We start from the raw sequence: 17,930 nt of genomic DNA, 5'->3' as shown, positions 1-17,930 counted from the left end.
AGCCAATCTCTCACTCAGCAAAATTATCTAACCTTTTCTTTAAGGTGTTTATAATGTTGACGCTTACCGTGACTGTCAAGCCTGCTCTACTTATCCATCACTTCATAATCCAGTTTTCCCTAAGTCTTTATTAAATCTTAATTTTTTAACTTAAACCCATTTATATGAGTTCTACCCTGCTCTTTTACTATTAGAACCGTATTAACATCACCCTTATTGAATCCCTTCATTACTTGTAAACCCCAGTGAAGTCTGCATGCACCTTTAAATAGAATGAAATGGCACTGCTCTTTGAAGTCAATGAAGCAATGACACATAATGAACAAGAAGGGTTAAGAAAAGGAGGAGAAGGAGGAGGGGGGGAGGAGGGATTTCCAGCAGACATAACATCAGAGCTGCAGGTAATATGTTAATATGATTCATTTTAGGGGAATCAGGAAGTGGCGAGTCAGAAGACTTACTCAGTGCTGTGGAACGTATCTCACAGCTGACCATTCTTCTGGACCAAGTGGACCTTCGCATCAACTGCAACTGTCTGGAATATCTCTTGAATGAGCTGGTGAACAAGACAAGCCTTATATCTGAGAGGGATGCTCAGACAATACTTGCAGCACGGTAATACTTCTTTGTCTGGCTTTTCCCACTGTCATTAAGTTGTCATTTCAGACCAGTTTTTCACCTTACTCAGTCCAGTGCTTCTGTCAGGCCCATTCCTTAGAGATCTTCAGTACAGTCTCCCCATATCCTCTTTCAGTACCTTTCTTCCCACATACTCTTTGCTCCTCCTAATAACATGTCCACAACACTACAGCCTCCTTTCCTATACTTTCCTTGATATTTCTCCCACCTTCACCATTTCTCTAATGTGCCTGTATATCTGCCATTGTGACTACACATCCATTTCAACATTCTCATTTTTACGACATGTTTCTTTTCTTGAGGTTTTGTGCTTCAGGAAGCAACATGCTGCAGTTTTCTTCTGTTTTGTTTTGCCCTTGGCCTCTCTCCTGTAGGTACCATAAGTTTCAAACCAACAGCTGCACAATCATTTGCACTGCCTCTCCACACAGGGTTCAGGAATCTCAGGTGCTGGCCAACATTCAGAACAATGATGCCCAAGGCTCTCACCCGGGCAACCCCAACTTGATCCTGCGTGCCCAGCCCACCGTCACCAGCATTCTGAAGACACTCAGCAACAAGAACCAGGTAGGGATTGGAACTACAATAGTACCTCAGTTCTTCAAACAAAAAGAACCTTGTCCAAGGTTAATGGAAATTGAAATTTTGTGATGGCAAACTAAAAAAACTGTTAGTCCTTACTTAACCCTTAACTGTGGGGCACCCATATCTGAACTTTAATGAGAGAGCACAATGAAGCCAAATATAGTCCTGCCCTTCCCAGTGTGGGTCAGATTGTATGCCAAGGCAACACCTATCAACCTCTTCTTACCATCTCTTGAGTCGGTTGTAATGGTCCAAGCTCTGGATAAGGACTCCAAAGCCTTGAGCCATGGGGTACCTTTTGGCTCGACACAAGAATGTACACATCCTGTCTCAAGGACTTGGGTTCAAATCCCAGGCAGTTTTTTGGGAAAAAGCAGATTAAAAGTGATAAGCAGGTTAGAGGTAAAAGAATTAAGTTGTTGCTATAAATGCAGAATTATCTCTGTGGATATTTGACATGGCTGATCAGCAGCATAAATTTGAATAAATGTTAATTTTCATCTCTGTTGAATGTTTGAATTATATAATGAACAAAGATTCACAGATTAAGAAATCACAATGTATCCTTATTGACTTTCAGTAAGCTGTAAGATGGAAAACCTCCTGCCCTAAAAGCACAGGACAAATGTCTGAAGAGCAGAAAAAATGAAAATTGGAGAGTTGTCATTTTTTTTCTTTCTTTTTCAATCTCTCTTGTCTTTTATTAAGGAAACAGTATAGTATGGACTTTTTTGTTTTATTTACTCCTTGTTGTGTTTTCCTAATCATCAGGGAAATAATAATGATGTCTTTGTTGCTCTCCAGGACTCAGTGTTGCCAGTGATGAACCTTCTCATCAGTGGCAAGAGTCGGGACTTGCTGTTAGCCGCTGCAGCAGCTTCAGGCAGCCTCCATATATTTGCACAGAAATTTGTAAAGTTTAATGAGCTCAGTATGGTAAGGAGTATTGTGTGTTCTCTGGTAGCGAAGGCTTCATATCTGAATTTGTAATCCATATCCTATCATTAATACATCCCATTAATTTTTCTCTTCTTATAATGAAAGCTTCATATCATCATAAATCTGGACAAACTACTATTGCTACCTTACTTTTATTGGGGGGTAGATTTATTTCTCAGTTGAACCCATCACAGCCTTGGTTGGCCTGTATTTTTTGGTTGGGTTGACTTACACATGAGTCTGTATTTATTGGTTGGGTTGACTTACACATGAGTCTGTATTTTTTGGTTGGGTTGACTTAAACATGAGTCTGTATTTATTGGTTGGGTTGACTTACACATGAGTCTATTTTTTGGTTGGGTTGACTTACACATGAGTCTGTATTTTTTGGTTGGGTTGACTTACACATGAGTCTGTATTTATTGGTTGGGTTGACTTACACATGAGTCTGTATTTATTGGTTGGGTTGACTTACACATGAGTCTGTATTTATTGGTTGGGTTGGGTTACACACGAGTCTATATTTACATGGTGTTTTCTCTTAACTTTCAGGACCCACAGCCAGGTGAGACGGCAAAGATGGCAATGAATCGGGCTCTCATGTTTGACATTTCCTTTCTGCTTCTGTGCCACATTGTGCAGCTGTATGGCATTGATGTAAGTCAAAAACATAAGCGGAGAACGTTGGAAAAGGTCTTTGTCCTGCAACGGATTAATAATTGTTGATAATTATGATGATTAATAACCACTAATGGAGCAGTTTCTTTTCTGGCATTTTGGGGGATTCCATTTTATTTGTTCATTTGACTTTTTTCTGTTAAAAATGCATTACACCTAATGAAGCAAAAGGGTTGAAGTGGGCTTTCCCCAGTGCTTCCCCCACACACTCCATTCCTCCCACAGTCCTGCGCCTCACCCCCCATGTCTTCCTGTCCTGCAGGTGGTGGTGTCAGAGAAGTGCGAGACCTTTGTGGAGCAGTGGATGAAGGACAACATGCCTGAGCTGGGCCGGGTGAAGGCTCCCCTCATGGCCACCCGCACCGACCCAAGTGCTGTGGAGGAGTTCATCAGGGAGATCAACGTGAAGGAGCTGGAGATGAAGTACAAGTAGGTTGAGAGGTGCACAAAGAGGAATGGAGAGAAGAACAGTGGGTTTAACATGAAGAGACAGGAAGTGATCATCATGTATTAGGGAACAGACAAAGGTTGAAGGTATTCTTATGACGATTATGAATAAGATTTGGACTTGGCAAGTTATATCGTGCATAGAATCAATACCAGATGGGTACCTAGATTAACCAAGTGATAACTCAGGAATTGTATACAAGTTAGGGTAAATTAAGACCCTAGAAAAGATATTAAATTAGAATCTTTGTAATAGCAGGATAGAGTACACTGACATCAGACAGAAAAAGTGGAGAATGTTGAGAAAGGCCATTGTTCTGGAGTGTACTAGTAATGGTAGATGATGATGATGATGATCTTATTGAAGGTTTCCCTAAATATTTGTTCACCGTCATCATTAGTTTGCTGCGGTGGAGTGATGTGTGCCAGATGGCGGCCGTGGCCCTGAGGGAAGTGATCACAGCAGCCCAGCAGGGAGCCTTTCCCATGCAGCATGTTAAGGACCAGCTGGACTGCCTTTGCTACCACCTATGCTGCCTCCCCATCTGTGTGGCCACCTGGCTCTCTTCCCATGTGCAGGTAAATCAAATAATGCTTTTCAGCCATTATTCATTTACTAAATTTGAGTACAGTACAGTAAGTATAGTATGCTGCACAGTACCTTCTACAGTATTAGAGTTCCTTTTCCTGACCTTGTTTAACCTATTAAAGTCCACTACAATGTTGCTTTCATTTCTATCTTTTATCTCTATTTTCATGCTCTATGCTCTTCTGGACTTTCAAACTTCCATCTCTCCCCGCAGCCTCACTATTCAAGTTCATCTTCATTCTGTGAAATTTCCTAAACCAAAAGTTAACAACTATTTTCATTCTTTCATCTCTCTCACTGGTAAACTCTGGAACAGCCATCCTTGTACTCCATTTACTCTTTCCTTTGACTTAAACTCATCTAAGAAGGAAACTTCAAAATGCCTCTAGAACTGAATATGATCATTCTTTTGGGGCAACTTACATTTTAATTTATGGAAACTGTTTTACGGATATTTTTAACCTATATTGTTTAACCCTCAGTCTGTCTTCTTAACCATAAAAACAGCAAAATTGCATTATTTATAAACTCTTAAATGAATCTGTGTTGCAGGTGGTGGATGCAGAGCAAGCAGTAGAACCACTCAACTTCCTGCACTACCTCCAGACCTCCCTAGGTGACCATGACCAGTCTGTCCCGGTGCTGGATAACTTCAAGGACAGGCAAGTCTACCAACAATGGTCAGGCTAGAATCATCCCCCATTACAAAAGGAAAAGAAAGGGAGAAATGTGCAAGCTATATGGGCTTAAGCTCATTGAATGTGTTAGGAAAGGTGTATGGGAGAGTTTTGACTGAAAGTTTGGAAAGAGTAACTGATCAGTGAAAAGCAAGTAGGGTTTAGAAAATGAAAAGGATGCTGGATGATTTCAAGGATAGAGAACTTTACTTGGAGGAAGTTGTCCTTTATTTATCATGAAATAAAATTTGCAAAAGAGTAGTTTTAAAATGTTTGGAACTGCTAAGTGCCAAAAGAAAGATATTATTATTATTATTATAAGGTTGAGCCACGTTAACTGTCAACTGATGAAAGCTTTGTCATGAAATTGACACAACTCCTCAGACTGAACTACAGTGAACCCTTTGCTTAGCAAACCTTTAAAAAAAAAAAAAAGTCTTTTAAACCATGTGTACTACATGTTATAATATTATTCACTGGGCCATCAATTTCACAAACTAAAAGGAGGAAGGGTTCTCCAAAAAAAACAGATTATTTTGTCATGAAAATCTGAAATCTTGGAAATCAATAGTTTGAGATCTAAAGACTTGGCATTACCCCAATCATTTGGTCATTAGAAGGTTTACTGCAGTACAAGGATCAGAGCACAGCCCCTAAACTATTCAGCTTTGTTGATAACTGCAGTTCAGACAGTTTATTGTGAGAGGTTTGAGGTTTCAAGATCACTTGTGTCCTTTCTGCAGGTCCACCTTGATGGTGCAGATCGTGGAGAACATGGTGCAGGTGATGAAGGGAGGCATCCAGCCCACCTCTGCCCACACCAACACAACCAGGTTTTTATCATATATTTTGACAGTTGAACTGAGTCCTCTAGAATCATAAGACTGACAGTACCAATTTCAAAAGCAAGAAAATTACTGATAAGCTTCGGTGCACTTGTACATCCTAAAAGTTCTCATTATAAAAAGCAGTTTTGGACCTTGCTAGATAATCATAATGTCTTCAATCACACCTCAGAAAGACAGGGGACATATTTCATCATTGGCAATGGTGGTGCTTGCTGCCATGTGATTATTGGTAGAATAGGCTTTCTCATGAATAAAATGTTAAAAATAATATTGAAGGATACAACACTTTCCTTAGACTTTAATGTTTCCTAAGTTAAACATTATATAGACTTGAGGGATCAGCATTTAGATGACAGACTTATATGCAAGTACATACATTATTATTATTATTATAATTTTATTAGATATTATTATTATTATAGTAAGATTTCATTTAGCAAAAAAAAATCACAAGTTTTAGCCATCAGACCCTCAATATTTGTTCCTCCACAGAAGCAACAGTGTGGATGGAGGGAACCCAGCCTCAGAGACACTCATGTCCTCCGAGGAGCCTCTGTCCCACCTGCTGCGCTCCACCTGGGATCAAGTGTTCCCCGGGGGTGTGATCTCCCACCAGGCGCTGGCCACCTTCAGGGACCTCATGAGGCTTGGAGGCACCCGGTGGTTTGTGTGTGACATTATCAAGGTAAGTAAAAACCCGTTGTCTTGTTATAGAAACAGTAGCAATACAATAATGGTGAAAGGGATTCGTGTGTGTGTGCATGGGCTGTGACCTTTAACCCAGAATCAATGTATTATCATTAGGAATGGAGGGAACAGAGTTATAATTTTTTATAGACTGACTCATACAGTTCCTGAGTTGCCACTATGTTCCTTAGGTGGTCCATCTGTCATCATTTCTACCATTATGATCATCATGGAGATCTGTTTTCTGCAGAAGTAGTGTAAAGAGTTTATAAAGGCTACATGACCTTTTAATGGGTGTATTGGACAAAGGACGTTGAGTGAGAACCCATTTATTGTTCATGTTTAGTTCTTGTAATGTTTTCTCTGTTTCTGCTTTTTTCTCCTTCCTCTTTTCCTGTTTTCTTTATTTTCTTTCTAAATTTCTGTAATTATTTATCTTTCTGTTTTGCTTTCTTTGCCTTGAAATGAACTAAAGAAATGCATCCTCTTAATCCCCATTCACCCCAGTTATCAGGAATCTTACTAGGCTATACACACACCCATAGCTGCATTTTTTTTTTATTTTTTTATTATTATTATTATTATTATTATTATTTTTTTTTTTTTTTTTTTTTTTTTACATCCCCGCCTATAGCGCTGGTAGGCTTTCTTCAGGGGCCAGATGGTCGGCCCAAGCGCATCATGGCGTAGGAAATTTTTATAGTGGCGCCAGTTATGCAATTAGATCTTATGTAAGCTCACTGCTATTTTTTTCTGTATGTAGGCCCATAATGCCAGTCTTGAGGGGCACTGATAGTCAGCCTCAATATGTTAGTGGTGTGAGTAGATTTTTTATAATGGCACCATAACATATCTAATATCATGCCTTGCTGCACCTTCAGGCTGGCATGCAGAGCGTCTTTGAATCAGACTTGATGCGGGCCATGGACCTGATCTACGGCCTGCTGCACCAGGATGTTGTGGGCTGCACACTCAGCCTGCTGGTCCACACCCTGCCTCTCTATATCTCTGGCCCATGCACAGGTGGGAACTTGTAGGTTGTGTCATTGTAGACTCATGGACAAAACTCTTCCACTTGAACTAAATTTTTTGTGACTTAGTTGCTCCTTTTTGCATGACAAGTTACAAGAGGAAGGAGGAGAGTGGAGGGTGAGGAAGGAACAGAAGGGGAGGGGAGATGTACTGGGGAGAGAGTGGAGGGTGAGGAAGGAACAGAAGGGAAGGAGAGGTGCACTGGGAAGAAAGTGGAGGGTGAGGAAGGGACAGAAGGGGGGGAGAGGTGCACTGGGAAGAGAGTGGAGGGTGAGGAAGGAACAGAAGGGAAGGAGAGGTGCACTGGGAAGAGAGTGGAGGGTGAGGAAGGGACAGAAGGGAAGGAGAGGTGCACTGGGAAGAGAGTGGAGGGTGAGGAAGAGATTTTTAAGTTTGTTTTTGCCTATCATACCATGTTGCCTTCCTTTCAGTTGAGTTGATCAGCAAGCCCCGCACTGAGGCACTCGCCCGCCTCACCGTCAGCATGATCATCTCCGCCTGGTTGGCAGTGCAGCAGCAACCACCCGTCAAGAATGAGGTGAGCCACAGCACCTGCTGCAAACACTTCATCAGGATCTCACACAAACTTTATCATGATGTCCATGTATCTACAGTACCATCTTGAACTGTTGGACTCTGAAAATCTGAACTTAATTGTTGAGTCCAGACTGTCTGGAATTTGTACTTATTCTCATTTACTGAGTACATGTCTGCATTTGGCAATCACCTGCTGGTCACATCAGCCATTTGTTTTATAACTACTTTCTATTTCTGTTTTGCAGGAGGTATCTTCCAATTACCACACTTTATTTAGTTTGTTTGAGCTACTGCAGCAGGTAATTTTGTATATGATATCTGCTTTCCATCTCATGTTTTAGCACCCAACACTGCTTATGTTATTTGCCTTTGTCCAGCCTGGAGCCACAGTCAACATGAGTCTAGGGAGAAGTGGAGGTGGTGGCTGCAAAAGGACGTACCATGACCGGGAGCTGGAGGACCTTGAGTCTAACCTGCAGCTGCACTCAGCTGACTTGGCCATTGCCCGAGGCACTCCGGGACTCACTAAGGATGGGACATCTTTGCTGGTGGCTGTCCAGTCCCTCCTAACCCTCATGACACAGGTGTTCAGACTATCATTATGGAGTTTTTCATGGTAAAGAAGAGAGATGAAGGGCTAATTAAAACAAATTAAAAATGCCTGCAATGTGCTGTTCCCATAAAGTGGGACAAAAGTTGCCAAAGAGAATGCTCTGAGTTAGTTATGGAAGTGCCTTGGTGCTCCCCTCCTGAAAGAGTGAGTCATAAGAAGGAAGATATACTGTAGAGAGGTGGCTTTTTCTGAGCTTGCTTGTAAAAGGGAAAAAGGGGTGAATATACTAGTTAACTCTTGCCTTTGGAAGTCAGACACCATAGAGATGAGCTTGACAGGAAGTTTGTGCAGCAAAGCTGTTGGAGGGTGAAGGTAAAAAGTAAGGAATTTCAACAGAACAGTTAGCATGAATATAGCAGTAGCAAGTGAGGCAACATTGAGGTGGACTTGTTGTTTGTTATCTCAACCTGCTTCCTGTGCAGGAGTTAAATAGTCTGCTAAAAAGGATCTTCCTTACACTGAAGACTGTGTTTAGAAAGTATTGCCTTTATTCAACTGCACTACTTTTCCTAAAAATAGGTTGTTGACATCAATAACACTACAAACCTAGACTAAAGGGTTTACACATTGCCTACTAGGTTGGTATGCATCCTTGCTTTTATAAATACCATATATTTTCATGTAAAAATCATTCGTGTTTAAGTCAACCCCATGGCTATGGTATGTTAGACTGGGGAGTAAAATTTTGACCCTGGAAAAGTTGACCCATTAAACTTGACTTTTAAAGGGTTAAATAATTTGACTTTTATACAAGCCTATATGGTACAATAGCAACAATGGCAGTAAACTGACTCCCGCTCTTGTGTTGTTTTGTTTCAGGTGAGTCGTGCCGGTGTGGTGAGCCCCGTGACACAGCTGGTGGTGAACATCCTACACGAACTGATTGCTGCCCCTTACAGCCACACCCTTCTCACCCTCACCCCCCCTGCACTGCTACCTAACCTGGTGCCTCTCCTCTCCCCACCTGATGCCTTCACATATGTTGAACTCCTGGCTATCACTGCCCCCAAGGTTCCCTCACAACCAGAATTAGCCAGAGAGTTCCTTGGTGATGCCATTGGTGCTCAGACGCCAGCGCAGGCAGCGGGGGCAAGGCGAGCTGCTGCTAAGCTTTTGTGTGTTCAGCGTAATTTGTCCTTGGCGAGTGAGTCTGCGCTGTACCCAATCATAATTTGAGTGACTTGTGAAGGAGTGGCAGCGGCATTAGCTGATGGTGTCCAGTGGTGTGCATATGTACTCAGAATACCATAAAAGTGAAGGAAATATAATATAGCAGTAGTAGTAATATTTATTTTACATTTCGGTGATAAATGTATAAATACTATTTCCTTTGTAATCATTTTGACACGAACGTAACATCAGTAACTGACATCCGTTGGCTGAGCGGACTACGTGCAAAAATATGAAACAGAGCAGCTGTTGTTTTCATTGTGCAGCCAACGGCATGGCAGCTACACAGCCCATCAAGCAATTAACAGAACAGCTTCAAGAGCAAATGGAACACAACCATCTTTTTGTGGAAAGATATTAAATCTGCTTTTTATGGCTGTGTGAAACTATGTTACTGTATAAACTTCTGTATAAGTCAGTTATTTTCAAACAATTTTTAAAGACCAAGTTTAGGAGCTGAACTTGTACATGGGTGTTAGATTTATTTTTTTACAGGGGCGAAATTTATTCCTCAGATAAGTGTATAATAACTTCTACATAAGACTGACTCATACACAAGTTTATACGGTAAACTCTTATACATTAATATGCAGCCACTGTGCTCTGTTGAAAATTCAGGAAAGGAAACTTTTCTACTTGAGTGAGATAAGAAAAGAGAAGAATCAAGATATTACATATGTTGTACATCTGTGGTAGCATTGCCAACTGTGCTGCTTAAAATGAGATTTGCAATTGTACAATGTTGTTTAAATAAATATGGAGTGTCTCACTGTACAAATGAAGGCAATCTAAGATAATGCATTGGTGTTTCCTCTGCCTTGCCCTTGACTTGACTTGCTATTTTGTGGTCATATAAGTTTTCTTAATTTGATGATAATGAACAAAATAATGTGTGCATTTGATGATTTATTTATTTATTGATGTATTGCCGTCAGAAGAGAACTTCATAACCCGTGTAAAAGTTGTTTTTGTTTTTTTCAGATTATTTGAGGGCCTAATTTAGTGGGTTGACTTACATGGAGATTACTTTTCCAGTGGCTTAAATATATTCTTCACTTATCATTGCCTTGGGGTCAACTTCTTTGTGCGACGGACTTTTACACAAGTATATCTGGCACTCATATTAGCAGTGCTGCTCAAGACGCAAGACAACATACATAAGAGGATCCAGTGTCCCCTAAAATGAGATCAAATATATATGTATAGATATATCACATTCATATTTTGTGACTGACTTTATTTAAAATAGATATGACAAAACTTGACACAGAAGACCATGTGAAGACAAGCTAAGGCGCAGAAGGTCTTACGTGGATGCACACACATGTTTAGGAAGGTCAGACAAACACAAGCATTCCACAGTCACACAAGGCTGGTTTTAAGAGAGGAGGGGGCTACTGTGGCTATGGTCCTGGGCATTATTCATGAAGTTTCTTTGCTACTTTTAATAACTAATAGCGGCTCACAAGGCTTATGAGTTACAGCAAAGAGGGTATGATGCTGCCAGGGTCTGTATTCATGAAGCCTCATTGCTGATCTTAACAACACTGCGACTCACGAGGGTTTCATTCTTAGTGACACGTGAGTCACTACATATGTGTGGTTAAAAATAGCAAAGAGGCTCTGCAAATACAGACCCTGACACCGTTGTAGCTTCTCTGCTTTGGCTCATGAGGGTTATGAGTTCCAAAGAGTAAATATCGTAGGTGGCCTTAGGTCACTAAATGGAGCAAAAAGGTTTAATGAATATGCACCCTGGGGGCCCCACAAGAGAGTTAATCCTGTACCCTATTTCACTGCCAAGAACAATAGTACTTGCCGTCAAGAGTTTGTCAAAACAGCCTAAGAAAATGGAGCATCATCATGGGCCAAGCCAGTCATTAATTATTTTTGACAGACTGAAATGGTTGTTGCCTCATGATGCCGCATGTGCTGCTGGGGCCTCCATGAAATGCTAAGCCACAGAAACCCTACAACTCTTAATTCGGCTCCAGAGTCACATCATCCATCCATAAATTTGTAATATGTTCAACTTAAGCACAGATCAGTTACAATATTCAATGGAAAAATAATATTTGGTAAAACTCTCTCTCTCTCTCTCTCTCTCTCTCTCTCTCTCTCTCTGTATAGAAGCCACACATAACAGGTAATAAACTATGCGGGCAGAAGTTTTTGTGCATGGTGTAGACGGGACACTGTACGCATACAAAGACGTCTAATATGAACACTGAAGCGTCAGGAAGTAGTACTAATTACAGGCCTAGAGAGTACAGTACACGCCACATTTCGCAGAACAGTTTTCACATTCTTCAACTGTAATTAGGCATCAATATAGATTTTACAATGTTCATTTTGGAGAGTACTAATTAACTACTACGTGTGCTATAAGTATAACCTTGAAAAAGAAAATGTGGCATCCCAGTAGTCAGGTAGCTTTAATTATGGGCAGACAGGTAAGCCAAGTCCCATCAGCCATCTTTATATAAAAAGTGATGGTCCACTCTTGTATATTCATCATAGACATTTACTGGTAATGCTTTTATACTCTATTGTACATGTGTTCAGTGTTAGCAAAGCATAAAAAAAGTTAAGAAATACCTATTGGCAATACAATAAATGTTTTCAGTGATTCTTAAATGATGGCTATATTGATCTTCAGTCGTAATAATGATACTTTTCTGCTAAACACTAATATTCAAATCCATCACTAACCTAGTTTGTTTTTTCTTCTTTCTGCGGGTACCTGTTGGAAAAAGAAAAACAGTAGGTAAAGTTGTACATTACACCCTGACGAGTCTCGGTCACTCAAGGAGGCTAGAGTATACCCTCCTTGGTCTCACTAATATAGTAACTGTGGAAAGTGTATTTACAATGCAGTGTGTCAGCTGTCAAGAGTCAGTCTCCCGCGTGGCAGCAGTGTGGGAGTATCCCCCCCCGGCTCTCCCTCGCCAGGTGTGCCTCGGATCACTGGCTCTACAGGTACCGTAGCTTGGCGCTGTGCTGTGTCAGTGTGTCGCTGGCTGGTGTGTGTCGTGTCCCCTGTGAGTGCTAGGCTACGTCCAGTACATTATAAAAGATCTAACATCCGTGAGGCCAGGACAAGGCGGCGGCTCCGCTCTTGTTACCAAGGATGAGACGAGGTGGTAAACATCCGTCTTGGGTCCTCCAAGGTTTCGACAGAAGGCAAATTTTCACAATTTCGAAAGTTGAAATCGGATCAGAGCTTTTGGTAAATGCGTAAAGTAAAAATCAGTTTAATATCATCTGAAAACACCGCGATTTACCTCCGAATCGACTCCTTTGAAGCACGGCACACGCTGAGCTCTCAGCTCTCTTGTTCCCGCCCCAGCATTTTTTTTTTCTTCATGGTTATAGTTAGGAACAGGTTACTATTTTAGTAGCGATAGGTAGCTAACTGCCTTCAGTCGTAATAAGTTACTCTTTAACGGTGATAGATATTGTCCGATAAGTTTAGGTGGGATTGTATTGGTATAAAAATTACCTTTAACTAATGAAGCGACTCTGTAACTGTAGAGGCGACAGGCTATTATTTTAGCGGCGATAGGCTACTGTGCGTTGGTATAGGCGTAGCCTACATGCCGAGGGTGCTCTAAACGCCTGGGACTTTCTTGGACACGTGAGCGGTACAAGCAAGTCATTCAATGAATTCCGAGTCAATCAGTGAAGCTGCTCGGAATCGGGCGACTCAAAAGGCGAGAAACGGCCACCGTTCAGAATTCATTTCGAGGTGACTGTGTTGTTAGCTGCTCTAGTTTTCAGCTCTAGTTTGTTTGTAGTATTTTTCCAATCCAGTAGAAGGGCCAAGTTATACATTTTCAAAGCTATTTTTCTGCCCACAAAACTGAACAGCCCCCACACACATATGCTCGGTAGGTTACAGCGTTAACGGCATGTTTCGCTTACAGAAGAAACTGTTTTCAATTGTATTTCTGTGAGTTTTATATGAAGCTGTGCTTCATACATATTCATGCAAAACACAAACACTAGATTTTTTTCTTTTTCATGTGTTATTATTGGAAAGGGACCCAAGATGAATCTTCACCGACGAGGTGCAGCAGACCGCCCACCCCGCGCACGAGTGCTTTAGATTTCCATTGTCTGCTGGCCGCAACGTTATTTTCTCTGCTGCAAAAAATTGTTCTGGGTACACTTCGCGCGTGCTTTTATTGTTCTTCAGATGGCAGCCACAAATCCAAGCAACCACTCTTCTTACGCCAGTCCATAACCAAATCATCAGTCTATTCTTTATTTTTTGTCAGGAAATGATTCTAGTTGGATATTTAATGCGATGGACATTTCTACTTCCGATGTTAGTTCACAATCGAACATGCCAGCCCTCACGCCCAAATTGTCACACCCACCAAGGATGCCCGTTTCAAGTCTTTGTCGTGGAGCGACTGGGCGGGGAATAAAGAACGCTCGTGTGCGGCTTGCATTCCAGTCAACCATGTGTACCTTGCTGCAGACGCCAGGGACATTTTTTTCGCCTCGAGAATGGACCCAGTAGTGATATTATAGCTGTTGCGTGTACTCCGCTGTGAGCGCGGGCTGCCACACACCCTGTTTTTTCCCTGAGTGAGGAACTAACTGCGGCCACCAGCAACAGGTCGCTCGTGTGCGGGGCTCTAAACTCCTGTATAGTTTCCTGTAAAAGTGCTTGGCCACGAGTTTCTCTACCTATTTTTGTTTTTGTTTTCTCCACTACATTCGACACGATTTATTGAAGTTGTACTGGAATGACATTACACAAACTTTAGGGCAGCGTAACTCCTACAGTAATAATAATAAAAAAAACATGACAAACAGAATTGGATCCAAATGACAATCTAACACAGAAGCCTCACTTATTAAGGGTTGCGATTGCCTAACTTCCATTGCCACGTCTTCACTTTATTTAACTTAATCATATTTTGTGTTTGCTTAGTATGTATGTACTTGTTCCCTTTATCCCTTGGACCTTCTCTCTACCGCAATAATAGTTATAACACTCTTTAGTCAAGAAAACTTGATATAAACCTATTTTCGTAATAATAATTATATAAAACAATTATTAGACAAGAAAACATGGTTAAAGCCTTTTCCCATAATAATGATAATAATAATAATAATAATAATAATAATAATAATAATAATAATAATAATAATTAAAACCCTTTATAGTTAAGAAAGCTTGGAGTAAGCCTTTTCCCGTTAGAATAAAACACTTTAATCATGGAAACTTGAAGTAAGCCTTTTCCCGTAATAATTAAAACCTTTTAATGAAGAAAGCTTGGTGTGAGCCCGTAATAAAAAAACACATATCAAGAAAACTTGGAGTAAGCCTTTTCCCGTAATAATAAAACACTTTAATCAAGAAAGCTTGGTGTCAGCCTTTTCCCGTATTAATAATTAGTCAAGAAAACTTAGTTTAAGCCATGCTTTGTAGTTAGAGCTTGAGCGCTTCTCGAGACAACACTCACGGGTACAGTAAACCCTCTGTTTAACATTAAACAAAAATCGAATTTGTTGTACCAAAGCACACAAGTACAAACTTTTTTTCGTATGGTTTGATGCCTTTCTTGTTGATATTTGATGAAACAATAATCTTTAAACAACTAAACATTAAAGAAAAGACTACTATTAACTACTATAAACAATATTTTTTGTAGTAAGTTGATTGTTAGTTGTACTTACTAGTGCCTTCGAATATAATAACTTCAGATGTAAGAATTAAGTTTTCCCACTAATGAATCCGCTAAATAGAGGGTTTATTGTAAGGTTAATGCATTATCATCACGGGGAGTAGCGGCAGACGTGCAAGAATGCTTGATTAGTGACTCTTGTCATACGTGTTCTTGTTCTTGTAGCCCGTCACGTAGCCAGAGGCATCGGGTACGTCCTTGCGACCGGCAATGCCTTTGCCACGCCCTGTTGAGTCAAAGCGAAGTTTGTGCGAACCCGTGAACTTCTTGGTGTCTGTGAGGCGGTCGACAGCGCTGCTCTTGACGGACCTCTGAAGGGAAAGAAGGGAGGAGCAATGATAAGTTTAACGACGGTGAGATGAAGAAGGGAACAATGATGAGGTTAACGAAGGAGCAGTGGTAAGACTGACGACACGGTGAGGGGAAAAAAAAACAAAGAACAGTGATAAATTTAACGGAGGATCAGTGCCAAGCTTAACGAGATTATAACGGAAAGTAAAAAAAAAATGCATTACAGACTAGTTTAACGGCACTGATGGACAAAGGAATGAACAATAATGATCTTAACGCAAAATATGATTCTCTCTCTCTCTCTCTCTCTCTCTCTCTCTCTCTCTCTCTCTCTCTCTCTCTCTCTCTCTCTCACCGTGGTGCCAGTGGTTCCCGGTGCCCCACACTCTTGTAGCTTCGTTTTGATCGCCTCGGCGTCAACCTTCTTCGACTTCGCGATCTCGTCCAAGTACTTCTCGAACTCCGTGAACGTGATCTTCTTGGTCCTGAGGGGGAGAGAGAGAGAGAGAGAGAGAGAGAGAGAGAGAGAGAGAGAGAGAGATGAAAGATCGAAGATAGAGTGGTTCAATCGTACATCAGGCAGGGGTTTAGCTGTAACAGTATAGTGGATAAACAACACATGTAAAAGATGCGTAGTTAGGGTTGTGGATGACCTGAGCGAATTAAACCGATATGTACTTGATGCAAAGAGGCTACGACATAATGTTTCAAATTGAGGATAGCTAGAGTTTTGAAAGGGGAAGGCATATGGCTCGAGAAGGGATATCAGGAGCTGCAGACCTCTTGTAGTGATCTTGAATCCTTTAAAATTAAGAGAGAGAGCATTTGAATGAAAGAAAATAAAAATAAAGGCGCAGTTTGAATACATACGATTAGTTTACTTTCTACTTCACTCTTTCCCTCACTTGAACTTGTTGAAGGTGATGGCGGTGTCTGTGGTGGAGATCGTCTTCCCGTCGATCACCTTCGCCTGCTTGAACCATTTGTCGGACTGTGAGAGTGTCATCATCTTCCCGTCACTCTTAATGTCGCCGAATTTGCTGAAGTTGCGGAACTGTTCTCGTAGCGTCAGGGGCTTGGGCGCGTCTGTGAGGGGTGAAAACGGGGACATACCCTTGGATACACTCTCCTAGTACGCCGGTGGTATACAAATAAGGTGTCCGATAAACAATAACTACATCAGAACAATTAGCGAATCTACTTCCTTCTCCCCTTCTTCTTTCTTAACACTAAACAAAAAAAAAAAAAAAAAAGAAAAAGACTAGGATTTATGTTATGGTGAATGTGTTGGTATGGAATGTAATATTAAGCTCATGTTATTTATAAGGTTCTTGTAGTGTTAGAGGCGTGGGTGTATCTACTACTACTACTACTACTACTACTACTACTGCTACTACTACTCACCTTCTTCGCCGTTCTCCTCAGGCTTTGGTTCTGGCGTGCTGGTTCCTGCTGACGCCCTGCTGCTTGCCCTTCCCTCCTCCTCCTTCTTCTCCTCCTTCTTCTCCTCCTTCGGCGCCTCTTTCGCCTTCTCCTCTCCCTTCTTCACATCTTTGGTTGCCTCCTGATCCGACATCTGCAAAAGGGTAGTAGTAGTAGTAGTAGTAGTAGTAGTAGTAGTAGTAGTAGAAGTAGAAGTAGTAAGACAATGTGACATGAGATTGATGGGATGAAAGAATCTGGTTGGATCGAAATAAAAATAGTTGTTTCTTCTTTTTCTGCTCCTACAAAGGTTCTAATGCTATTTCTTCACCCCTCTCTTGTTTAATGCCATTGTACTACATTCTGCACTGGCAAAGGTTTTCATTCCATATCTACCTGGTTTTCTGTCCGATGTTAGTGTATTTCATTCTGCCCCTAATTAAGCTCTCTCTATAATTCCATCTCTCCACTCGGTTCGCTAACTGCCCTTCAACAATCCCTGGCTTTCCTCCTCTGCCTGATATTAGTGAACTGCATCTTACTCCAGCAAAGGTTCTAGTTGAAAGTCTCCGCCTGGTTCTCTGTCTACCCTGACTTCACATTTCCTAGGCTACCACTCCGTTACTTTGGGTCGTGTTATCAGAGATTTCGCCGCCCAAGAACACACATTTGACAAGGCTTTCGTAGGAGTTGTAGGCATTTCCAGGAGTAGTTTTATGACCCAGGTGGTAGTTTGAGCCTTCTTCTGTACCCTGAACCTAAAAAAAACTATTAAGAACCTGATTGATCCCCTCTTTGACCTTTAGAAATAGCTGATGTGAGAAGCGAGACTGCCTTTTAATACCAACCTTAAGTTTGAGTCTACATGCAGTTGTTGTCAGTTCTGCCCATACGTGACCTTTTCAACTCAACCTTTTACTGTTAACCTTCATTAGAATATCTTCAACCTTAGTCTGTTCCCTAATTCATGATGGTCCGTGATGCTTGCTCCCTGTCGCTTCATTAGTATTCGGCAATATTGATATTCAGCCCAAAATTGAATAATGAATCCTTCTTCCTCCTCCTCCTCCTCCT

At 41.2% G+C, this 17,930-nt stretch overlaps 2 protein-coding genes across 5 annotated transcripts in view; one reads left to right on the top strand and one right to left on the bottom strand.

Moving 5' to 3' along the window:
• Window positions 1–10,240, top strand: part of LOC126996466 (mediator of RNA polymerase II transcription subunit 24-like) — a 22,549-nt gene extending 12,309 nt beyond the window's left edge. For all 4 annotated transcript variants that reach the window (XM_050856934.1, XM_050856933.1, XM_050856935.1 and 1 more), the window contains 13 exons: window positions 429–615; window positions 1,071–1,206; window positions 2,029–2,160; window positions 2,716–2,820; window positions 3,104–3,270; window positions 3,690–3,867; window positions 4,430–4,539; window positions 5,298–5,387; window positions 5,895–6,087; window positions 6,971–7,112; window positions 7,553–7,659; window positions 8,036–8,242; window positions 9,091–10,240. In XM_050856934.1, coding sequence (XP_050712891.1) covers window positions 429–615; window positions 1,071–1,206; window positions 2,029–2,160; window positions 2,716–2,820; window positions 3,104–3,270; window positions 3,690–3,867; window positions 4,430–4,539; window positions 5,298–5,387; window positions 5,895–6,087; window positions 6,971–7,112; window positions 7,553–7,659; window positions 8,036–8,242; window positions 9,091–9,447 — 2,111 coding nt within the window. In that variant the 3' untranslated portion in view covers window positions 9,448–10,240. The remainder of the gene's footprint in view (window positions 1–428; window positions 616–1,070; window positions 1,207–2,028; window positions 2,161–2,715; window positions 2,821–3,103; window positions 3,271–3,689; window positions 3,868–4,429; window positions 4,540–5,297; window positions 5,388–5,894; window positions 6,088–6,970; window positions 7,113–7,552; window positions 7,660–8,035; window positions 8,243–9,090) is intronic.
• The window catches only part of LOC126996467 (uncharacterized), a 15,740-nt gene continuing 7,351 nt past the window's right edge, over window positions 9,542–17,930 (bottom strand). The window contains exons 3-7 of the mRNA XM_050856936.1: window positions 16,839–17,010; window positions 16,340–16,520; window positions 15,790–15,919; window positions 15,291–15,454; window positions 9,542–12,184 (exon numbers count right to left, since the gene is read on the bottom strand). Coding sequence (XP_050712893.1) covers window positions 12,154–12,184; window positions 15,291–15,454; window positions 15,790–15,919; window positions 16,340–16,520; window positions 16,839–17,010 — 678 coding nt within the window. The 3' untranslated portion in view covers window positions 9,542–12,153. The remainder of the gene's footprint in view (window positions 12,185–15,290; window positions 15,455–15,789; window positions 15,920–16,339; window positions 16,521–16,838; window positions 17,011–17,930) is intronic.

The sequence above is a fragment of the Eriocheir sinensis genome, chromosome 10 (genome assembly GCF_024679095.1).
Source record: "Eriocheir sinensis breed Jianghai 21 chromosome 10, ASM2467909v1, whole genome shotgun sequence".
NCBI classification, from domain to species: Eukaryota; Metazoa; Arthropoda; class Malacostraca; order Decapoda; family Varunidae; genus Eriocheir; species Eriocheir sinensis.
Note: the sequence above shows the minus strand (reverse complement) of the source record. Positions and strands in the feature narration are given on the sequence as shown.